This window comes from Mytilus californianus, unplaced genomic scaffold, assembly GCF_021869535.1.
Source record: "Mytilus californianus isolate M0D057914Y unplaced genomic scaffold, xbMytCali1.0.p SCAF_5, whole genome shotgun sequence".
Lineage (NCBI taxonomy): Eukaryota > Metazoa > Mollusca > Bivalvia > Mytilida > Mytilidae > Mytilus > Mytilus californianus.
Window position 1 is genome coordinate 5,007,104 of NW_026262701.1, and position 26,397 is coordinate 5,033,500.

At 32.0% G+C, this 26,397-nt stretch overlaps 1 protein-coding gene across 2 annotated transcripts; it reads right to left on the reverse strand.

Annotated features, from left to right (window-relative positions):
- Positions 1 to 698: 698 nt before the first annotated feature.
- LOC127702511 (uncharacterized) lies at positions 699 to 25,952 on the reverse strand. 2 transcript variants are annotated; one of them, XM_052206725.1, is made up of 6 exons: positions 25,862 to 25,952; positions 22,484 to 23,186; positions 19,379 to 19,505; positions 16,872 to 16,973; positions 15,730 to 16,035; positions 699 to 3,438 (listed from the first exon to the last, which is right to left on the reverse strand). In XM_052206725.1, exons 1-6 carry the CDS (start codon positions 25,915 to 25,917, stop codon positions 1,766 to 1,768), a joined length of 2,967 nt encoding a protein of 988 aa, XP_052062685.1. In that variant the 5' UTR covers positions 25,918 to 25,952; the 3' UTR covers positions 699 to 1,765. The 2 variants fall into 2 exon arrangements, with proteins under 2 accessions (XP_052062685.1, XP_052062686.1); XM_052206726.1 differs by lacking the exon at positions 25,862 to 25,952 and adding an exon at positions 23,687 to 23,727.
- Between the last annotated feature and the right edge of the window lie 445 nt (positions 25,953 to 26,397).

The following is a 26,397-nucleotide window of genomic DNA, read 5'->3' on the forward strand; positions in this document are numbered from 1 at the left end:
TAGTCAGCGTTTCTGCCAACTCATATATAAGGGCCGAAAATAATGTTTAAAAGAGAGGCGGAAGATACTAAAGGGATATTAAAACTCATAAGTCGATGATAAACTGACAACGCCATGGAAAAAACGAAAAAACGAAAAATTCAAGACTGCGCAACACGAATCCCACCAAAAAAAAACGGTGTTGATCTAAAGGAGCTCCGGAAGGGTAAGCAGATCCTGATCCACATGTGGTTACGACAATAATATTTAACCTTGAAATTTAGTTGTAATTAGATAGATCACTTGTTATGATTTTTCTTTTATGTGAAAAATCATCAATAGAAGGATACTACATGCATGAAACGGATTTCTCTGGTAGTAACTACAAACCCGTAAAAATAAAATGTACTTGTTGACTTTATTGGATCGAACTCCTTCAACTTGAGCGTTGTCCGTAATTTGGTAATGGCATTATTCATAGTTTCGAAATAGTAAAATTATTCTGTAAATCTAAGTTTAATTTCATTCGAATAGTAGATTTTGATAAAGTGGTCTTTTCAATGATACTTTTGTAATGTTGCAATGGTGGATTTACCAGAAATGTGTATTGTATGATTGATTTATTGTTGTAAACTTTGCTAAACGTTTAATGGCAACTTGAACATATGTATTGTAAGGATCAAATTGATGAAAGATAAATAATAACACGAATTCAATGATAACATAATTCACTATAATCTATTTTTTTTAAATTTCTGTCTTATAAAAATAAGAAGATGTGATATGATTGCTAATGACATAGAAGTTAACAACAATAGGTCACTGTACGGCCTTCAAGAATGAGCAAAACCCATACCGCATAGTCAGATATTAAAGGTCCCGAATTGAAAAAATGTAAAACAATTCAAATGAGAAAATTAACAGCCAAATTTATGTACAAAACAATGAACGAAAAACAAATATGATAAATAGAAACAAACGACAGCCACTGAATTACATGCTCTTCACTTGGGACAGGCACATACATAATAATGCGCGGGGTTAAACTAGTTTGTTTGTGCAAAACCTTTCCCCTAACCTGGGAGAGTACAACATAAAAACAAACTATAAAAATCAGTTGAAAAGGGCTTAACTCATCAGATCGATACGAAGCAGAAAAACATCTAATAAAAGTACAGAACGGACGTGACAGGGTACTTATACATCCCCACAACAGATCTGAGAGTACTCGCAGCGTCTTACAGATAGTTCAATGGATTTAGTGTAAAGACGTCATTAATAGTCAGAGAAAAAACATGACCTTGTGCAATGCCAAGATACAGGTATCGACTTGAATATGCATATGTATATAACAATAATATTTAGTTTGATTTTAATTTACTGATAACAAAATCAATATTTATACCAATTAAACAATATTCAAAGATCTAAATAGCGTGTTGAATTGATAACCTTTTATAATGAGTTTATTAAAAGGATCGATAAGTTTTCCCGGATCGTATCTAAATTTCCGGGCTCGGTAAACAACATCACAGTAAAATTATGATATGCTATTCCGTTTGCATTAAGTTTTGTACATGTGCAACAGGCCTTGCATGCTTATAAAAAGAGGCAAAAGTTACCAAAGGGACAATCAAGTTACAAGAAGTTGGTAACCAAAAGGTGCCATCAATTAAGAATTTTTCAAACATTATGTCAAGCAAATAGTTGTAAAATCTAAATTTATTTTGTTTTCTTGATACAAAACATTTACTGAATAACTTATTTCGCAGTTTTTTTAACTCATTTATGAACATGAGAAAACGAGGACATAAGTGTTATCGTCGACGCAATTCAATACAAATAGCTTTCGATAATCATTACTGAAGATAATGTCAGTAGGTCTGTATATATCATTTTCTGTATTCAGGATGATATCAAGGAATTTTCCATTAGATGTAATTCGTTGAATAGTATTTGAACTTTCATACGCCACGTATAAATTACCTTTTTTGTCGGTAGTAAGAGCCATTGGTTCTTTGAGATAGGCTGAAGTGTATCTAAATAGTTGTTCTCCTTCCAATGTTACATTACCTACAGCTTTGCTATCTGTATAGTAAACACTTTCATCAGGACCTGGATACAAACTTGTTATATAACAAGCCTTCGGTATATTCACTTTTTTTATACATTTCCCTTGCTTATCAAGTATGTATAAGTTTTCACGGCTAAAATACCCACCGACACAAATCTTATCGTTGACAATAGTGACATCCCAACAAGCAACAGGTATGGAATGTGAAGAACCAGCTTTCATTGTTTTAATGTCGATAAATTGTATTGAATTCAGACTAGGTAAAGTAACGACAGCTTTGTCTTCACCGGGTATAACAGCTATATCCCATGATTTACCAGACAACTCACAATCCTGTAAGTAATCGCCCCGATCACTGTATACCAATAGGTGGAAGTTACTACATAGTAGGAGACGATTATCATCTGTTATATCAATTTTTCTAATAATTGTATCATCAGGTCTTTTGATTTCTATTTTACGGTCTAATGTAAACTTCGTTGGCATTTGAGAAACTACTGATCGAACTTGAACTTGTTGAATTTTCGGTGGCTTAAAATCTGCCTTGTATTGCAAGGTATTTATTCTGGTTGATGCCAAAGATGTTATGGTATTTTGAACATCTTCTTGCGGTTGAAATATCATTCTTCCTGTCATAAGTGTTGGCAGGATGTTTTGAAGTTTGATCTCCAAGGCAGTAATTTCAAGTTTATACTTATTAATCAGGATAAACAATTGTTTTTGTGAACCATACTTGGATACTTGATCTATTTTCCTTGACATCTTTTTAATTGGTCTTTTAATCTGCAATAAACTGGTTTTATGTGATTCAATTCTAGCACATTGTTCATTATTTAACGCACTAGTTTCATGTATAATTATTCCTTCAAGTTTGTCTAATCGGTTAATCATTTTAGTTTTGTAACTCGCAAGTTGACTTGAAATCGTAGCTTCATCATCATTAAGATTTTCTATATTTACATCTTGACTTGTGATTGCTGTATTTAATGTCGTTCTAATGTTAGATACAGCATTATATACGTCTTGAAACATAACTGAATGTTTTACATCTTTTGCTGCATCTTCTAAAGGAAGCACATTTTGACACGAATTATGTTCCTCGATCTTGCAAGATAGACAACATAAGCAATCATGTACAACACAGAAGAAATCGAGAATGCTGCCCTCGTGGTTTGTACAAAAGTTCTCTAAGGATAATGTTCCAATATCAGTCAAATGGTGCTTGCAAAAGACTGCATTCGTGTTGTGGTTTGATATACATTGCCGACAAAGCTTATATTGACATTCAGAGCAAAACTGAATTGCCTCCAATACAACATTTTTACTAGAACATGGGTCGCATGTTAACCATGAGGTGTCCATTTTCTTTTCAGAGACGAAGTATTCTAAAATGTAAATTGTAGTAATTTGATTTAAATTTACACGATTAAGTCCTGTTATATGAACTATGACAATAAATGTTAATATTAGAATATCAATACAAACTCTAACATCGTAAGTTTGTGATTGTAATTTTTGTGAATATACCGTACATGTGTAACAGTACCCAATTAACACCCATTTTGCAAAAAAGTACTATAGTGACGAATATCTTAGAGACTCAAGAATTTGTACACTATGCACGTCTTTCAAAATAGCTAGATATTCTCTTCTCTAATATACACTAAACGGTCACATTATATATCAACAGATGAAGTGTCGAGTTAAAACAGTTAAAATTCATGGAAACGTTGCATGCAATGTCAACTAAAAGTCGACGTTTAAAAATGAGAAATAAAAAATACATGTCACAGACATCCATTTCATACAAAATGCATAAACAAGTATGAACTATTGACTGATTGTTCAAAAAATTTGGAGAAATAAACAAAACATCAGTTATTCGATTTGTACGTATGTGTAGTTAAGCATGAGGGCTATTTTGGTACTCCACACTAGAAAATATTGAATTGTTTGGAGGTTGCTTCAAACTTATTCGTTAATGAGTTAGTATGGATTCATAATTACATTTGAGGGACTAAATAGTAAATAAGGATACAGTTACAAAATAAATAGAGAATGGAAACTTTCTTCTGTTTCTTAAATAATTGAAGGTGAAAAAACTGTCATAATAGAGATTTCCAATAAAATGACATACGTACCTACCTCGACGTACGCACGTAACGGGACCGGTTATTGCTAACCTATTAATTTTGTTAAGTGCGTCACTTAAGTTTTAACTAAGTATTCCTAAACTATTAAACCCATTCATGATAAATGTTATCAATATCAAGTATTTCTAAGATGATGAAAAACGAAAGAAATCATGATTTTTATATATCACGTGATTATTGAGATTCCCGCCAAAATTTCACTGTCATGAGACCACGTATATACACGTATCTTTACCTATCATACAATTGATTTGAGTCGTCTATCATGGTTTTGACCATGACTTTGTTTTTCGATATACTTTGCAAATGAACCTTTTATTATTTAATATTTGACATGCTTTTGTTTTTCGTTATCAGATTGGTGTCCCTTTTTCCTTTCGTCTCTTAATGTTTTATAATATTTAATTTCCGTGGGTATTTATTATTAGACAGAGATTTTTCCAGCAATTTCAGAAATATCGAATTCAACGTGTTAGTCAGAATTTGTCTCTGTTAAAGTTGATGACTGGGATTGCATCATACTTTATTAAGCATCATTTCAAACGTTCTCTTCTTCTGCAGTTAATCTTGTCTTTTTACAATCTCCGATTTTTTCCCAGGGAAATCGTTCGACAAAGGGATGTGTATGTATAAAAAATATTAATACAGTTCTTGTACTTCTTTAAGTTTTAATAGTTGACATACACTTTTCTTTCAAATGAAAGTCAACATTAAAAAAAAGAATTTTGTAATTAATAAAGATATAATGTAAATAAATGTGTACACCAATTCGTTATATATAGATTGTAATTTGGAAGGTGTACTTGATTAGCAATTGATGACTAATCTGCATATAAATATTGACCGCTGTGGATAGTAAACTATCAATTTATAGTACATAGTAATTGGCTAAAAAAATGTTCTGTCCCCAAGTATCTCTGATTAAAAAAGGACGATAATGCCAATTTATATACTTGTTACATTTTTAAAACAACTATAATGCCACTTCAGTCTTTACAGTAATTTTCTTTTTAAAATGTACTTTTAATTGGTTAGGCTTGAAATTGTCATAGTTGTTTTTGGATTAAGACAACTCTTACTAATCCAATAAGAAGTGGATTCTAAAACTATCACACATTGATTGAGTTAAGCAAAAAATTTATCTTCAATTTTTGTCTCGCCTTAGAGGTATATATTTATATATAAAAGTTAAACTCTACGACATATCCATGCATAGGATCACCAGTGAAGGTGATACACGGCTGAAAACACATTTTATATTAATAATTACTTTAAATATGTATATAGTTATCAAAGGTACCAGGCTTATAATTTGATACGCCAGACGCGCGTTTCGTCTACATAAGACTCATCAGTGACGCTCAGATCAAAATAGTTAGAAAGCCAAACAAGTATAAAATTGAAGAGCATTGAGGACCAAAAATTCCATATGTAAACCAAGCTCTCTGAAGGAAGGTGTTTCCAGGTTGTTCTTATGTCTTGCTGTTGCAACACTGTCCCAGGCTTAGGGGGAGGAGGTTGAACACTCATTCCTTATGTGCCTGTCCCATGTCAGGAGCCTGTGGTTCACTTGTTGACATTGGTTCATATCTGTTATATTTGTTTTCCATAAATTGTTTTGTTTAAAATCAGGCCGGTAGTTTTCTCAATTGACTTGTTTCATATTTTTTAAGTTGGTTCCTTTTATAGTCGACTATATGGTATTGTTTTTTTTCCATTGATGAAGGCCGTACGTTTGCCTGTCATTGCTTACATCCACTTCATTTCTTATTGGCAATCATACCATATCTCCTTATTTTTTTATTATTTTTTAACTAAATATGTTTAATATTCTCAGGTAATTTAACATGTAAGAATTAGCTTTCAGTACCTGTGGGTACTTTAAGATCGGTACTCTTTGTCTTTCATTATAAAAATGTAATTGTTTTACATGTAGGCTTAATTCAATATTGATTAGTTGAGCTGTTTCCAACTGAATTTTACAGGTTTTTTTCTATTTATATTGTGCTGTTACACCAGAGTGTTGAGCGCTGGTAAACGCGTTTAATCAGGCCAAATTCTATATTGGCTTTCCCCAAGTCAGGAGCTTTCAATTCAGTGGATGTCGTTGGTTACCTCATGTCATTTTTGGGTTAATTTTACTCTTGTAAAAATGTTTATTTTCGTTTGAACTGTTTACATTTTTCAAAGTCAATACCTTATATACTATAGTATCTGATAATACGGTATGAGTGTTTGCTTATTGTTGACGACAGCACGAGCCACTGTAGTCGCTATTTGGACTCTTTTTGATAGTTGGACGCTCCAAACGGATCCAGGTATATACATGTCGGAGTGTAAGGAATAAATCGAAAAAAGAATGCATGCTAAGCATACTAATGCTTTTGAAGAGAAAATTGAAAATATGTGTTGAACCGGGACAGAATGGCGGACGGACAGACAGAGTGATTGCAATATGAGTGTAGGTACAATATTTTATCAGTGTATGTATCTTAGATGCTAGTTGTAAGGAAGTCTGGATCAAAACGGGGTAATCTTTACTTGTTAAAAAATATTTTATACTATTTAGAATAATAGTTGCATGCCTACTGGATATTAATACAATAGCAAGTCACAAGGATAATGGAAGCTGTGAAACACCATTTTACAATAAAAACTAAGCTTTTTGATACAAAGAAACAAGGAGAAAAACCAAACAAATTATGCAACAAAACAAGTGTTGCTAGAATAGTAATATATGCACATAAAGCATAAAATATATAAACAGGTTTTTATTAAATATGGGATTGACTGGTAGCAGATTAGCCTCGATTACGAGTTCAATTATTTTGTTGGACCCCCTGATCGAATTATTTTAAGACTGGATTTTTCGGCTTCACCACCAAGCGTGATGCATTCACGAGTAAGAGCAGGTGTTGGATTAATCGAAGAAAGACAAGTGTGTCTTTGTATCGGGTACGCTGATTTATCTAGCATATAAAAATGCGACTGTAAGTGTTAGTCATGTACAAAAAGGTATAATCACTTATTATTATCATTTCATCATCCTTAATATATATGTAATATTTGTCGCTAGATATAAGACAAACATCAGTATCATCATCATCATAAGTATTATAGCTTGAGGCTAAACATTCGTCGTATTTATTATAGCTTGTAAGTATCATAGCTTGAGGCTAAATTATTATCTGATATTTTAGCCAATTTATGTCGAGAACTTATTTTGCGCATGCATCTCTTTTCTACATAGTTTTTATGAATGTCCAAGTTAAAGCTAATAGAGATCATAGAAGTATGTTTATCAAATGATCATGTCTACTCACAATTAAAACAGTTAGAAAGGGATTGACTCGTCCGACTAAAACGAAGCACAAAAACAGCAATTACTAGTATTTCGTGATAAACTCAATGTACCGATCTTAGAGTATTCACAGCTACTGAACACTATCTTAAAAACAACCACAACTAATAAATACAGAATAATTATCCAGTCTATCTAATATTAATCAATTATTTCGTACTGTTACTGTTACACCACTGTATGAGGTAAGTGGGCCGTTAACATGTTTAACGCCGCCACATTATGTATGTATGTGACTCTCCCAAGTAAGGAGCCTGTAACTCAGTGGTTATCGTTTGTTGCTGTACGTTCATTTTTTTGTACATTATTTAGGCCGTTAGTTTTATAGTTGCAGTTGTTTTACATTTGTCATTTTGTGGCCTCTTATTGCTGACTATTCGGTATGGGCTTTGCTCATTGTTTAAGGTCGAACGGTGGCCTATAGTTGTTAATTTCTCTGTCATTTGGTCTCTTGTGAAGAGTTGTCGAATTGGTAATCATACTACATCTTCTTTTTTTTGTACATATCACAAATTAAATAAAAAAGTACAAAAACACTCTACAAAAGCAAGATTTGTGTCATGTCAAAAGCACAGAGTATCTGTAGGACCATTAGTGTTCATAACTGTATTATAGCAGATTATATGTAGTTTCTATAAAATGTAATGATAATTTATCAGTAAAAGATACGTGATTATTTGTTAGTGGAATTATACATAGCTAAATAAATGAATATTTATATTAAAAGAAACATCAGAAACGGTATATGTGTCCATTAGATTACCCGCCAGTATCACATTTCCGTGTTATGTGAGCTCTAAATCCAGGGAAAAAAATCCAATTCAGTTTGTAGTCTTAAACTTTTAAATCTCGTGCGAAATGTCTAAATTAATGTTCAAACATTGTTGTTTTTAAAACGTATTTATCAAAGTCAAACGACTATCATTTATTTTCTTTTAGGTGCCATACAATTTGTGATTATGGCCGGATCCAAGATATTTGAAAGAGGGCATAGTTCCCGATAATTGAATTTCTACTGCCGAGCGGAGCAACGCGAAAAAAAAATTAGACGATTTTATACTAAACATTTGTATAGATAACGTGGAAAAAGTGAGATTTTCAAAATTATTTGGCGATCGAAAGGGGGGAGTACGCCCTCTACCCCTGTATCTGCGAATGTACGTTTAGGTATACATGGACAAAAACCTCGTCCCATGCATTATTATAGTTGAAGACTAAAAAATACTATTTGATAAATGTATCAATGATATAAATTTCTGTCAAATTATCTTGAATTAAATTATAGATTTTTTTTTTAAGTTAGTCGCGTACACCTTTTACCTTCGGGTATGTTGGAATCTACTTTTTAAACGTTAAAACTTAAAAAAACAAAAAAAAGAGATAAACTTCTCGCTTCGGATTTCATTATTTTAATATTTTCATGCTAAATTTTTATTTGGTAGTTTTTAAAATTCACATTTTGAGAAGAACTGAAATGTGGGTCAAGCGAAATGACAAGAAATGATGGGTGTATTTGATTACAAGTTGATAGCTTAAGTATTCCATTAAAATATTTTTGTCAATAAAATCATTCAAAATTTAATAACAAAATATTTAAAGATTAAAAAAAGTAGTTGGGATCGATTTTTACATTAAGTCTATATCAACAAAAAATGCGTGTTCAAAAAGCAAAAAGTGCATGCAGCGTATGCTCCCCTCCGTCATGCTTCAATGCAATAGGACGAAATACGTTGAGTTAGGTCGGTTATGTCGAGTAAAGTCATTTTATTGGAAATCTCTATTATGTGCAATTTGGGTACACTTACGTTAGGTCCATTCCTTATTTACTTGAAAAGGTAGACAACATTCGCAACCGCTACTGAGCGCAAAATTATACTAAATCTTTAATCATCTATTTTCCTTCCTAACATTGTCATAAAAAATTTTGATTCGTTAGCAACTTAAATAAACTCATCATAGATACCAGGATTAAACTTTGGTACGCCAGACGCGCGTTTCGTCTACAAAAAACTCATCAGTGACGCTCGAATCAAACAAATTAAAAGGTCTAAATGACGCACGAAGTTGATGAGCATTTAGGACCAAAGGTTCAAAAAGGTTTGGCCAAATACAGCTAAGGTAATATATTCCTAGAGAAGAGATACTTAGTATTTCGTAAAATACAAAGTAGAGTATGAAACAAACAAACGCCTGAGCTAATACACATTTAACGACAAGTTAAAAATGAAGGCATCTCGAGTATCAGGATTCCTTGGTAATTTACCCATTGCTGACAGTATTAACTCGCTAATGTAATAGCCGTGAAACCCTTGTGGTGTTCACGCAAACATTTGAATTCTAAAAATTTCTTCAGATTTTTTTCAAAAGAAAGTTTATTTTCTAAATTAAATGTATTACACTGAAAATTATACTAATTGATAGCATTTGTCCTCTAGAATCCAAAAGTATATACAAAACTTTTTTGAAGATGAATCTACTTGTTCGTTGATGGAGCAGCTTTTCACCTTTGGTTTTTTAATTAAAAAGTTAAATGACATCAAATCTCATGGTGAATGTACATCGTCTATACGAATTATAATCTCCTAGTCATGAGCACTTATTGCATACGGATATTGCTTAATTGAAAACTAAAGAATGTACGTATATCTCTCAAGAATATTTATCCAGGTTTGGCTTTACTTTTTATTCCTTTTTTTTGTTTTATAGCCTTTCAACCATCGTATCACTTTTGGATTTTCGGATATTTAGGTCCCGAACAGTACTTTATAGAGAAAGTCCAAATAACTGTCCATTCCTGGGAAATAATGGAGCGGAGGCCCGTAGGACCGACGCCCATTATTGCCCAGGAATGGACAGTTATTTGGACTTCCTCTAACTTAAAATACACCTTAGATATTAGAAACGAATCTTCAGATTATAACTTTTTAAAGAATTTTATTTAATTTTGTAATGGTTTTCTTTTCATTTTCCCCGTGTTGTACCCAAGAAGGCAAAATTTAAGATCAAGCTGACCATCTACTCGCTTAACGAAGTATTTATGAACAGTAGAATAATTACTATAAAAAGATCTTGAATAAAGTTCAATCAGATTTATGTTTATAAGTCATTGGAAACGCACGTCTTTCTTGTAGTGGGATTGAAAGGATATTTATTTGTGTCTTTGTCTATAAGTGGTATTTCGGGAGAGTAAAAAAAAACTTATATTTATGCATATTTGTTTATGGATTATGTGTGTTTTTCGTTTGATAAATATTGGATGTAGAATCGTCTGAAAAAAGTGAAATGGTACAACTAGAATGAATTTCCAGGTATGAAATACTCTAGTATTGGTTATTTAACGCATAATGGTGTGCTCGATTTTAAGTGATATAGAAAACAAAATGTGATTCTATATTTCAAACCATTTTATTAAATGAAATAAAATGAAACAAGAAAACAGTATTTCATGCACAACCCAACATTTTGTCTTTCCCTTTGCTAATTACAATGAACAAAACGTGTATGCATCTATTTTAAATGGAAATACAAGCAAACTGAAAGTATGTTTGTTTCTTCCCTATTATTAGAAAGGAAGCAAAAACGTTTTAGAAACAAAAATCCGCATGATTAAAAACATTTTTGGATTCCGTTTTGCATGTATTTAACTTAAGTGGACAACTACCTTTTAATTTCATTTAAACATTTATTGCAAGAGTAACGCCGTTTATTTGCACTGCCGATATAACTGATATATTTGCCACTGGACATATAACAACAGTGAATGAATTCGATTATGTTACGCGTTTCTGTTGAAAATTGAATAAATACCCCGCCCAATATTTAACACAAGCCTTATTCAAATGTTATCCATACCCCCTCAAATTTTAGTCATTAGTACTATATTCAAATTATAACAACGAACAATCAAATAAAATACCGAATACGCCATTTTGACCATTTCAGTTTCTTGGACTATTTATTCTATTAAACCACAATATTATTATAGAAACTATCCGAGTAATTTTTGTGTTTTTAATTTATATATATATAAAAATGAAACAAACGATTTTTGGTGTACAAAATCAAAATATTTCAAGGAAATGATATCTTAAACGGTAAAATTACAATCAAATCTTTATGTGAAATATATTTTTCTCTTACTTTCATTGTTGAATAATGTTAATGTGTTCAATATTACAATAGAAATCACTGACTCAAACACAGTTAACACATTTAATAGTTTGTAGATGCACAGAAGAGGAATGGGACTCAATGGAAAATATTCGTTTTTACCCACTTGGATACTATCCGTGACAAAAATTCAGCCAAGATTTGCATCGGAAAACAAACTGGATTATATTTTTAAATCATAGTGAATACGATACTATATTTTACACGATGGAATCACGACTCGCAAATAAAAGCTGTTTGTTAATAATGAGATATTTAGTGTTCATTGTATTACTACGATCACAATTTTAAAAAATCCAGTTTCAGTCGTTTTAGTAAGATTTCATCTTCAATCAATATCGCGTTACGTCCCTTAGAATTATTCCCATGGGTGAGCACTTTTTAAGAAAGTGCCCATGGAAATATCCAAAGGGCAAAACGTCCGGATGAATGAAGACGAACAATAGAAAATAACTCTCCATTCCTAAAAAATAATGGAGAGTTTGAACAAAAAATTTACGTCACAGGTGTATTTTAATGAAGAGATATTAATTGTGGAAATGATCATCTGGGTCGATATCCATAATCATAATGTGTCTCAAATTGAGGTATAAAATATGTCAACGAAAAAATCTCTGTGACCAAACAAAAGCTTTTGATCATGCAGAATGGGAATGGTTAGATGCATATTTAGAAAAATTTCAATTTGGGGAAATTTTTTCGGGAATGGGTTAAAATGTTACTAAAAAATGCTAAAACTTGTTTAATGACTAATGGTTTTCAATCAAGATATATCCCAATTTTAGATCAATCTGTCAGGGCTGTGCTAAACATTTTACAAGCAGAGCCGATGGCGGCCACAATTAGGAATATCTAAAAATTCAAGGAATTCACTTACCTTGCTCCACACAGAAATCGAAAACAAAGAAATTCCAATAATAGAATTTATTTTCTTTTCTTTTACTGAATATCAAATTGTTGTGGTCTTAAGTTTGCCAAATTAACATGACGATATTCCGCAGACTAAGAAGCAACAATGAGGCCAGAAAAAGGATAATCAGCTCGCTGGCTAGTTTTATCATTCGTCAAAGGGGATATTACAATCAATACATAAGATACCCCGATGTATCTCCTAATTCCATATTTATATGCCAAGATGGTGTACATTTGACTAATATTGGTAATAATATTTTTAATTATCACAATTCAAGGCGCTGTAGAGGCCTTTCTGCCACATACTTTCCACAATGAGTATTAAGAAATTGCTTGATATGCATTTGAATTCAGTTATCGTAAGGGTTTAAATATATGAGTCCTTTATATCTCGTTTATTCTTTTGTATTTGGCACACAGCTTCTACGCAGCTCTACCCGCTTTTAATGGCGGTTGACCCGACAGTCATGTATGACTGCCTTGGTCAATTTGGCACATTTCGCTGCGTTTCCTTTAAATATGCGTCATTTGGTGTCATATTTCATTTAGCATATAAAACATTTGATATTGTGGGTCTCTGTATCCCAGGACCACTACTCAAAAATTTACGAATCTCTGTTTCCCAGGATTCATTTAATTGGATGCTTCATTTATTGTAAATAATTAGTTATCTAGTTAGTTATTTAGTTATCTTTTTGTAGTTTGCCAATATGAAAGGTGACTACGTTCATTTAATTATCTATATATATATAGTAAATTTAGACCCCTCTAACAAGAAATTTGTTTTGCATGCACACGTATAAAAATTGCGGTTTTTATCCAACGCAATCATAGGTTTGAACGTTGTTTTCAATTTAGACTTGTATATATATATATATATATATATATATATATATATATATATATATATAAGTGCCTATAAATAGCAGCACATGACATACAAATCTATGGGAGTGTGGATTAATCAGTACAGAGATTAATTCAATTACACAAATAAAATTATAGATTGCCTAACAATGTAATTTTAACACACTATTTAGTATGTAAATATAAGAATGTTTAAAATATTTACAAAATGATGAAAATAAACGCAATATTTCGCTAGACTAACTAGCTTTATCAAGCGTGCATCTATCCAGGTGAAATCGGATGTAGATGATAAGAAACTTTTGCAGCTCAATGTATATGTTGAACCTGAATTTAGCTGCCTTGAAAATAATACATAATTTGGATGAAGTTCAAGATTTTTACAAAATTTGTAGTTGAAGTTAGCAACGTCCATTGGCCAATATTACAGGATGAAAAAGACGATGCTGTGTACTAAATTTTCATCCTGTAATATTGGCCAATGGACGTTGCTAACTTCAACTACAAATTTTGTAAAAATCTTGAACTTCATCCAAATTATGTATTATTTTCAAGGCAGCTAAATTCAGGTTCAACATATACATTGAGCTGCAAAAGTTTCTTATCATCTACATCCGATTTCACCTGGATAGATGCACGCTTGATAAAGCTAGTTAGTCTAGCGAAATATTGCGTTTATTTTCATCATTTTGTAAATATTTTAAACATTCTTATATTTACATACTAAATAGTGTGTTAAAATTACATTGTTAGGCAATCTATATATATATATATATATATATATATACCATCTTTTCCGCAAATTTATTGTTTTCTGTTTGGTATTAAATTAATAATTTTAAAAGATCCATTTTGTAACATCTTGTGATCCGTTTATTTGGCAATCGCCAATGGCAGTCAGCAGGGTTAAAGAACATCTGTTGTTCGACCTGTTAGTCAAATGCGTTTTGTTAAAATATACTTTTTCACTTTTTTGGTCTTTTGGAAAATGTTGTGAGTGCTGTATTTAGACCCCTCTATCAAGAAATTTGTTTTGCATGCACACGTACAAAAATTGCGGTTTTTTATCCAACGCAATCATAGGTTTGAACGTTGTTTTCAATTTAGACGAGTTTTTATATATATATATATATAGGTTTGATCCAAAACGCACATTCCTTTTTAACTTGCTAAAACTTTAAAAAAAATATTGGAAACATATATATGTATGGACCTTTTCTAAAGGAGTATCCCCACTGAATGCTTTTTTAAATTAAATTATCTGTGGATAAATTAAAAAAAATATTAAGAAACTATGGTTCCCACTCCAATAGGCAAAGACCTCAGACGAAATGTGCTATAGTATACAGTTCCTTTTTGGTTATATAGCTTCTTTTATACATTATTGACTTCAGATGTTTGGGATTAAGCGCTCCTAATGAAGGTAAATCCAAATATACGCTTTGACTCACAAAATCATAAAGTGTTGCATTCGACTCAGTATAGTCTCACATATGACACACCAACACACGAAGTCTCTCTATATCTTTGAATATGTGTTCATGACTATGTCATGCAATCGTTGTTGTGCGTTATGGCTTTTTATAGCATTTGTTATAGTAGTTAATTGTTTTCTTTTTTGCAGGTACCAATGGACGCGTGCTTTATTTGCAAATTATCCATAAATGACGGAAGAGCAACTGTAACCTTAAGAGAAAAAGGAGCCAGAAATATCAATGAGTGCTACGAAATGATACTAACGTTGTTAAGTCTGGGTACATAGAACACAATGATTGTCGCAGGGACTACACAAATGCTAAGTCTGTCAAACAAAAAGAACTAGATCACAAGAAAACTGAAAATTGGGTTTTGAGATCACAAGAACAACTATCGAGATAACTGTCTTTTCTGTGGACAGTTTGCAGATGTTAAGGATAAAAGGAAAGGTACAGATGTATTTCCTGTCCGAACAAAGGGTTTCCAGATCAATATTGAAACAATCTGCTGTGAGAGAAACGATGAATGGGATACACATGTATTAATCAGAATTGTATTTGTACATGATATACATAGTTTACCAACAGCAGTGCAGTGTGAATTTTCGAACAGGAAAACATATTCCATCTATTTGCATATAACATATTTCAGTAATTTACCATACCAACTTCAGTGTACACGATACATTTCTAGAATCTGAATGCAGGGGTTGTTAGCTGCTATCATACATTACTCACTTGATTCGAATTTCTCATTGGATATCGTTATTCCTACTTGAACAATGGTTTTGGTCTCCGTATCAAGATCACAAATGTCAAGTAAATCTTTTAAAAATGATTTTACAGCTAGTTGAAATTCTTCGTCGCTTTGCAGAAAACGTACTTGAGCTGATGTCTGAATAACGAGTGATCCCTTGTAAACAAACACTATACGGAAAAATTTTCCCATCAGAGAGGAAAAATTTTCCAAGGTTTCCTTGATTTCATCTATATCCCAGTTACTTGGTGTTGCCAGTGTCCATTCTACATAGCAAACGTCATAATCTGAAACAGAATCACAGCCAATATATAATAGAAAATGATTAAATCATTGAAATACACAAACATATAATCTGATTGTTTTAGGTTTTACTAACTGTTTTAGGTTTTACTAACTGAGACGCACGTCTTGCGTATTGAATTTTAAGCCTAGTACCTTTTGTTAGCTATTATTCGTGTGTTTCTTTGTCCTATATGTTCTCCCATTTATTTGTATTGTGGTCCTGTCATGTGATGTTGTCGTTTTGGTGTTGTGTTTGACGTTACCATTAAAGCGGGAGGTTTGGCATGCCACAAAACCAGGTTTAACCCACCATTTTTTTCTTAAAATGTCCTATACCAAGTCAGGAAAATGGCCATTGTTATATTATAGTTCGTTTCTGTGTGTGTTACATTTTTAATGTTGTGTTTTTGTTGTGTCGTTGTTCTCCTCTTATATTTGATGCGTTTCCCTCAGTTTTAGTTTGTAACCCGGATTTTTTTTTATCTCTATCGATTTATGAGTTTCGAACAACGGTATACTACTGTTACCTTTATTTAGCCTGGTATCTTTAATGAGTTTTAACAAGAATATCTTTATTCAAAATTCAACCAATACAATAATCCAAACCAGCATAGGACACATACTTTAGGTTACACATGTTGTACACTGCCAATTCTCCAAGGAATACAATAATGTTTAAGAATAAAATCTGTCCTTTTATGTCTTTATTTGTTCACTTGAAAATGTTTGTTTCATACGTTATATACGTATGAGATATTATATATGTATAGCAACATCATAGTTAAACAAATACGAAGTTTTAATATTACACAGTTAACTTAAAACACAAAGCACATACCGTGCGAAAGTCCTTTTTTGGGGGGATCTGTTGCCTTAGATATCTCATCTTTCCACAATGTTTTAACCTCAAATACAACATTGCGTATGCCAACAGTGAGCTCTTTGAAAAGATAATTAAATGTTTAGAAATCTAAATCTGCTTGTACAGGTATATAAAAAAAAATAATCATAAAAATAAAACCTCACATACATTAGGTATTTTCTATATATTTTAGTATTTATATAATGATAAAACACGAAATAAGCTTCATCTGTATGACGGGGATCATCACCATAGGTTTATGCTAATCCTCTTTAGTTTCCTTAATTTCATTGATTCTAATTCTATTCTGTTTGTAGTGAGTTTTGTGATGATTAATCTTTATTTTATATAGTATTTGTAGGACTGTTGTTTCTAAATTCGTCGTCTTCTGTTTTTTTTTTTGTTTTTTTTTTTTTTTTTTTTGCAATGATTTCAATAGCGTCTCTTCCTCTCTTCCACTTGGAATAGGATCCCAGTTACAGGATACCAGTCCAGTACCACACGAATGAAGTCCCTTAATAAATCTACCATCTTTTAAATGGGATATTGTACCGAGAAGAAAATTATGTAAAGATGCTTAAAATTGTAATATCTAAAGGGTATATATTAAACTTTCAACGTCTGTTAAATTTTAAGAGGTTCTGAAATGTATAGGGTGGATGATTGTCTGAGTAAAAGGTCCAAATTTAATTTTCAATTTTAACCAGGAAGTTAATAAAATGACCCTATTAATACTCAAAACAGTATTGCTCTCTTAAATGCCGGTCATGACCCCCTAATAATTCTCCAAGAAACCAGGAAGGGGGATAATAGTATGAGAAAGTAACTGAAATTTTACAGTCGAAGATAGGGTATGAAAAATCTGCCCCTTAATTTGAATAAAATTGCATTAAAGTAATGGGGGAAATAATTGGGTCCCCGTTCCACTTATAAGTTTTGGTGGTCCCTTTGGAAACTTCTGCCTCTTCATTTTATTAAGAATTTGTTAGAAACTAACTAATAAAAGGAATATGTTGTACTTTGTAATTTGTCTTTGTTCTTTATACGTTTTTTTTGTTCGGCGGAGTCGTATCATTGTGGTCCGTTGTACTTTTTTTTAATTATGGTGATTCCTGCTATCTTTTTCCTTTATTTCATGGATTTAACGACGTTACATCTTCTAACTCGCATATTTCTTTCGCCATATATCATTTATAAATTGTTTAGTGATTTGGGCTTTCGGGTATTACTGTTTGGCAAATTTTTCGTTTCATGAGGATGAATTAGTTTAAGATAATTAAACCAATTACTTTGTGCATTTTATGTACACAACAACTTTGTAATAATAAAAGTAGTATAGCAATGTGTAGAAGTGACAACCAAGAGAACAACAAACTATATCGGTATGAAAGAAGAAGGTAAATATATTCGTTTTCATATATTCCTCTCTACATTAATCCGAGTATTAGGTGTTTGAATTGTTCAAAGAACAGTGGTCATATTTACTACGACTTTGTAAGTAGGTTCTTTTCTTTGATACTTGATTCACATTTATCTATTATATAAATTCTAAAAAAAATTCTAACATGACGTTCTTCAAACGCTTTGAGTACACACCTGTGGTAAAATATGAATATATTGTTTTGGCTGTTCCGATCGTACTCCCGCGTCATAGAACGATGACGTAAGAATATAAGCATTTTACAGGAAAATACACGCTTGTGAAACCGAAAATCATCATAACAAGAAAACGTAAACAAATGATGCTAAAATGTGTTATATAAGCCATTTTTTGTATACATATAAGACATATAAGTACAATTATAATTAGATTCATCCAAACCTATCTAAATATGTTATTGTAATTAGTTTAAGCATGTCATTTATTCAGTTTGATCCGGTCTGTTACGTCAATTTAATAGTGCGATTATTTATGGGAACGGCAAATAATGCCTTCATCTAGAGCGCTTCGATCCAAAACAATTGCCGTATTTGTCCTATTAGAATCGAAATAATTCATGGGGGCTTGAATATATCGTGATTTTACCACTATCGCTCAGGGTAAAACATTTGTCATAAAGGGCCAACCCGTGGTAAAATCACGATATATTCAAGCCCCCATGAATTATTTCTTAAACATTACATGACACATTGTTAGACAAAACCAAAACAAACAAAAAATCAACTTAAACAAAAACAAAAATAGGACACCTAGGAGTACAAACTCGATAATAAAGATATGTGGCTATATGGGCCGATGATTGGTTTGATAAAATATTCGTATTACATTATAATATGTACAAGTGAGAACAGTTGACAATATTGTAAACTCAAGTTTCGTATAATGGTTGTGTGCGATACATTGAATATATAAATATAATATATGTCGTCACTGTTGCTTTATTAATCTAATACATTTATTATTGCAAAAGTATTTGGTGGAGCTGTCTCGTTCTTCAAACTGAATTTTCTTTCTATATTGGAGATTACAAACTTTGAATTACCTTTTTGTTCATCAAGTCGGCTAAATACCTCGGTTTTTATTGCCTCAGTATTCTCTACCAAATTCCTTGTTTGATGTGCCAATGATTCAAGAGTGCTTTTTTGCTCTTCTACGAAAATTTCAAGAATCTGCAACATGTTCAATAGAAATATTTATCAATTTAAGTTAATTTCATATTGGTGATATATTTCTATCTTTTATCGGTATCTTTGCACAAATCTTTAGACTGTCATTGGCTTTGAACTAGCTTCCAGTAACCGCGAGTACTCTAAGATCTGTTTTTTTGTGTCTTTTTTGTTGTGGGGGATGTTTAAATTTCCTGCGAGGTCTGTGTTTTTGTTAAGTGTTTTCTGCTTTGTATCGATATGATGAGTTAAACCCTTTCCACCTGATTTTTATAGTTTGTTGTTATGTTATACTGTTACACAACTGTCCCAGGTTAGGGGAGGGGTTGGCGCAAGCAAATATGTTTAAACCTGCCAGATTATGTATGTGCCTGTTCCAAGTCAGGAGCCTTTAATTCAATGGCTGTCGTGTGTTGATGTATATCATATTTGTTTTTCGTTTATTGATTTGTACATTAATCAGGCCGTTTGTATCCTTGTTTGGATTGTTTTACATCTGTCAATTTTGACCTTTTTAGCTTACTATGCGGTATGGGTTTGGTCATTGTTAAAAGCAGTACGGTGACCTATATTTTTTTTAACTTTTACGTCATTTGGTCTCTGCTTGAGAGTTGTCTCATTGGCCATCATACCAAATCTTCTTATTTTCATATTCTATATTTGTTCTGTTTGTCCGGGATTTTGAATTTCAGACGATCCGGTATTTAATTAATTTGCTGATTATACACGTCTAAACATGTGATAACTTTACGGCAGGTATTCTCCATTTGATTACCCGTTGTTATACAGGTCTAACACCATAATTTATATATATTGCGTCTCAAATTTGGCATAACAATGTTATTTCTGCAAATTTGCGTTATGAAATTTTTGTTCTCTTGTCAGCGGAATACGAACCAATATTTCTGTGACATCGGGTCATGGTCAGATGAACCTTACCATACGGATTTGAACACCTACAATTATTTTATATACCATATATAATAGACCTATTGCTTATTATATTTGAAAAAAAACGGACTTAATCACGAAACACTTACGCTGATCGCTGTACCATGAAACGAAGTGAACATTGTCTGACGGACCTTGTGGAGATACTATATACCAAATACTATTGTCATATAAATCATTTTAACTTATAAAAACGATATTGTTTAAGCAGTTATTGAACCATCACAATGAAGTCACGGACACCAGACATATGCCAGACTTAAACTGTGTACAAGGTATGAATTATCCAGCTGCAATAAAAAGCTTTTTTTTGTCAAATAGCTCTTCACGTGTTGTTGTACCATTAATCTTTAGCCTGCAAATATTTGGATTGAGCGTTCCTGATGAAGGTTAATTCAGAAAAGCGCTTAGAACGCATAACATTTATAAAGTGTGATTTTCATTTTTGATACACATAGTTCACACCATCGCTAGAAAAACACCCCTATATCTCACATTCTGCAACATATGTCACAGGAGAGACAAACAATATTAAGATAAAACTTGAACAACGTCACGAAAAGACAAACAAATTGCCAATTTATGATAATCATTGCATGATGGAGTGCAACAAGTACCCTTTAGTTTTCCTTTATTAATATTTATTTGATTTGGAAAGGGAACACCGACGTTTTTTCAAAGCAGGACTTTTTCTCATTCTTTGCAGCTAAAATTATTTATTTATTGAGGTCAATGCAAATGCATATTCTTTTCATTTCTTTTGCAATTATGGTCAATATTTTTGGTTGGGTATTATTTTAAAAATATCTTATGAAGGATAACTGCAATTTAACTAATTTACGCGAGCGAGGAAACATATCGAATATGTAAATACATTATATTGGAAAATCGGGGTAATCAATCGAAATCAGCTAAACGTGAATTAACGTCTCCAGGAGCATAAGTTGTTTGACAGTATTCATTTCCCCTCAAGAAAGAGTGGAATAGTAGTTACATAATCTTCTAGCTTTTGCCGTCCAAGAAAATCAAATGGGCGTACTTCGATTTTTAAGGCTGTTCACGCGAGAACATTACATTTAACATAGTTCGTATATTGAATAACGCATAGAGAGGTTGGAGGTTTTCATTCCTGATATACGTCTCTTATCGTACAATAAAATAGAGCTTAATTTCAAATATATTATGAACATATACACTATCTGCATCAAAAATCAGGTCTGAGATCAATTGGTCAGCTAAGAGGATTCATGTCAGGTTTTACTACATTTATATAGACATTAAACAAAATATGACAAAATTACCGAGCTCCACGGTACATTCAAAAAGAGGAAGTCTTTAAAAACTGACAAAATCAAACGTTATCAACCGACGTAATCTGAAAAACATATTTCCGGACTTGGAACCGGCATTTTCCGAAGAAAAAGCGGGTTCCTGATATTATAGCTGCATACCTCACAGATATATAACACAAAAAATCTTGTGTCTTTTTATAATCTAGAAAAGATATGTTTTATATTTAAAAAAGAAATCACATTTAAACATTTCTCCAGAGAAAATCTTGTACACGAATCATAAGTAACTTCCACAACATGAACTGGTGTACAATTATATTTGTTTTATGCTTGTACAATTATATCTGTTCAATGCTTGTACAATTATATCTGTTCAATGCTTGTACAATTATATCTGTTCAATGCTTGTACAATTATATCTGTTCAATGCTTGTACAATTATATCTGTTCAATGCTTGTACAATTATAGTTTGATTCCCTCTCAAGCTCAACAGTGTTCTCTTGTTTTTCACCTGCTCTTTTAAATGTATTTTTATTTGAAATTTATTATCAATTATTAAAAAAACCTTTATTTCACGTCTTTTCCATAACTGTTATTTTTATAGTTTATCTTTTATTATTCTTTTGTTTTGCCACTAAGGACTGCCCACATGTTATAATCTTCTATAAGTCATCCACATGCATCTGTTTACAAAATAAATTACTATCAAAACTAAGGAGTACCTATCATTGACTTACCTTATAGATACTGTCGTTGATATTTCTTTTTAGATCTTTGTCGATAATTGTCGACAGATTGCTATTTTTAAAAATAGAAATTTGATCTTTGATCATTTTCAGAAATACAGGACCTACTACACTTGCAATATTCAACACTGATTGTTCTACTAACCCAAACTTTTGATCGAATTCGGACTTTGTTATTTTATTTTTTGGCGAATGAGCTATGAAATTTCTTGTCTTTTTAATATCCGTTATCCAAATTGGGTTTCCAGAAATTGACCCAGGTTTGCAACACGACTTAACAACAGAAGCCAAAAGTGTGATATCCATTAAGTCTACAGAAGTCGTTCGTTTTGCTGAAACACTGCAAAGACATAATTGTTTTATCGTATGTCCATGCTTTCTTTTATGATCTTGAACTTCTTGTCCTTCGTCTGTTTCAAACAATGTATCAAACTGAGTATCAGTAAGACGACATTTTTTTCTTGGAGCCGCTAATGAAAGTTGTTTACATTCACAACATGGAATAGATGGATATAATTCATGAAATAAGACATGCTTGTGATTTTCCAAGAATATAAAAAAATCCAACGAGTTTAACACTTTTATCTCGAAATAGAGTTGGAGAACTTCTGTAGCTGGTCCAATGACAAAGGTTAAAAGTCTTAGGTAATACTCTTCTTTCCTTTCTTCTGCCTCGGCCATATCGCTTTTAATACTACAACAGAGTAAAAGTTATATAGTTGGCAATAGAACAACACCCACTTAACCCGGAACACCCCTGCAGTTATCATACAATTATTTTTGTTTTGTTTTAGCCAACCAGGACATATATAGATAAACGTTGTCCACGTTTTTGTTTTTAAATTTTGACCTCGTGTTTGATATTGCTATGTATTATTCTTCTTTCTCCCAAAACAATTATTATGTGGTAATTTAAAATTCCTTCTAAAAAACTTTTGCCCCAAAAATTTGAATCTCATTGATTATTGAAATATCACCGTATATTAAAAAATAAGAAACTTTTTTATGGAAGCACATTAACATACAAACGGTTTTCATTGTCTGATTGAATAGCCGTTCACAGTGTTATTGAGATCAATTTCACCACACTTGTATATATATTTCTATTGACTCTGTCTGTGTCTCGACTCAATAGAAATATGTTTTTTGACTTACACCTTAAGATAAGAGAGGTCTTGTGATCTGTATATTTACCGATTATGTCCTATTTCCTATCTTGACATTTTGACTACTAGTAATAACATAAACGGTACCATTTTTTCTGCACCAGATGCGCATTTCGACAATCGATGTCTCTTTAGTGATGCTCGAGGCCAAAATATTTGAAAATCCAAAGCTTATTAGAAAGATGAAGAGCTACAAACCAAAAAGAACAAACTAGTATAGCCAAAGCCGGGCAAGGAATCAGAGCTTTGCATGAGGGAGATGATTATGATTCACATGGCGGTTTATGCATGCATAGCATTCGACGCTTCTAGTGATGTAGATGCACCAATTCTCTTTCCGTCGATGCCAATCCCTAATTGTTTGTTTCTAGTTGTTTAATCAATATGCATCAGTTACATCAGTGATTACACAGTCTTATATGCGCACCAAACCATGGCAGTATAATCAGTTCGTTAATTGTGGCCATTATCTGACAGAAGCAGAAGCAGAAGCAGAAGATTACTGTTACCTCAATAATATCAATACAAAACTTGTTATCTAGACATCAAATTGATTTCAAAAGTTGTAGTATGATCGGTTAACTGTGTAAATTTAAATTACACTTGATAAATTTCGTGTGTCCGAAGCTGTTTAGTGGATATACCTTTATCAGGAAATAGTAAAATAACAAAAATACCGAACTCCAAGGAAAATTCAAAATGTAAAATCCATAAACAAATAGCAAAATCAGATGCGCGTTTCGTCTACATATATGTAAGCCTCATTAGTGGTTAAATAGTTGAAAGACCAAATGAAAGTTTTTGAGAGTACAACAAAAATGTCTACCGGGTAAATTACATGCATGTATCAGTTATTTGAAAACGAAATCTAAATTCGATATTTTTCACATTTTTCGATTCCAAATTCAAATTAACAATAAATTGTAACGTGAACATATACTATTATTGCAAATTGCCACAACGAAAAATAAATGTGAACGTAAAGTAATTATATATACCATGTAAATTTATGCTTACATATCACCAAACAACAAACTTCCTGTCTTAAATATATTCTGTTTAAAAATCACTTGGTCCTGTAACAATATTAATTTTAGTGATAAATTATCATCAATGGAAGCCACTTCTTTTGAAAACGTACGATATATTTCAAATAAATACTCTACAATTTTATTCTGAGAGCTAATCAATTGGTTTAAACATTTATCCTGTAAATAGATAAATGCTGATCTAGCAGAAGTTTAAACTCATAAAAGGAAGTAAATAAGGATGACGGGTGCCGCCTAGATTTCACGACCACAAAATAACTAGAGGTAAATTTCTTTTCTGTTTCCCTATAAATAAGAAAAGAAAATTAAAATATTGACAAATGAATGTCGGCTATTGGTGGTGTAAATATAGCGAGGTGGTTAGCAGAAAACGCTTTGTGATGAGCAAAAAAGAGGGACAAAAGATACCAGAGGGACGGTCAAACTCATAGATCGAAAACAAACTGAAAACGCCATGGCCAAAAATAAAAAGACAAATAGACAAATAATAGTACTGATGACACAACATAGAAAAATAAAGACTAAGCAACACGAACCCCACCAAAAACTGGGGGTGTTATATGCCTAAAGTTATGCAAGGGATGTTTTTCGTTCATACTAATACCGAAACTAGATTACCTTGGAAGGTATTTTTCAATAAAAAAAAAGCTGCGGCAACATATGTTATTTTCAGATTTATTCAAACCAAAAGGTGTTAAAAATTCCTTATTTGACATTTTTTAACGAAAACGTGGATACCAAAATTTTACTGTTGCCGCCAATGCAAATAATTAATTCCTTTCAACGAAAGTAAGGATCACATTTCCTTGATAAGAATAGCTTGAAAACACACATTCATTTACACAAAAAATTACTTAAGCCAAGAAGTGAAAAAAATAAACTTTTTGTGTGCTACATTGTCGCTCAATTAGGGCGACTGTAGTTTACCGAAGTTCTAATTTCGTTAATTGATAAGTAGAAACAAATCAAGAAAACAAACAAGAACCTTCGTTAAAGTTCATCAAAAGGAGTTTACAAATATGGTCGTGTTTTACATGACAGAATCTTGATGAGTACAAACAAACCGGTTTATCTAGGAAAGTTTTAAGGCATAGCTGAACCTAGACATAGAAAAGTTATATTCATTTTAATTTTCAGAAAATATAAAAACCTACCTGAATTTTGATGTGTTTTTTTCAAGTCTGCACAGTATGGCAAAGTAAATAAACATCAAGTTACACCGTTTAAATCACGTACTTTTGTGTAGATTTCTAGTGTCTATCTTTAATGCATGTCAATCGAAACAGTTCACTACATTCGAGAAATATGAACCGGAAACCAAATCTGCCTAACCTGTTTTCATTTTTATCTTTTGAAGTGTTATTTTACATCTCACAGTGCTGAAAGTGGCGTTAGACACTAACATCAATCAATCAATCAATTAGTTCATATATTCCCATTTGTAAAATAAAAGTCAATACTTTTCAGTTTAAATTAGATCTGCCATTAATCACCACGTATATTGATAAATTATTCACGTAGATTAAGGTTGCACAATACAAAGATTTTTTCAACCCCAATCAGACAACTTTAAACTGATGCAATTCGTAAATACAGCTATACAATATTCATCAATGAAGAACCAATAGAAAGAAGAAATTTTTTTTCTTCCAAATGGTTATAATCATTATTGCATAATTATTACATAATC

Coding starts and splice junctions, on each gene's coding strand:
- LOC127702511 (XM_052206725.1), bottom strand. CDS start 25,917: ATGTTTATTTACTTTGCCATACTGTGCAGACTTGAAAAAAACACATCA. Junction 23,187..25,861: donor AAAAACACATCAAAATTCAG/GTAGGTTTTTAT, acceptor ACTCTGTTGTAG/TATTAAAAGCGATATGGCCG. Junction 16,974..19,378: donor CCGACTTGATGAACAAAAAG/GTAATTCAAAGT, acceptor ATCTTTTCAAAG/AGCTCACTGTTGGCATACGC.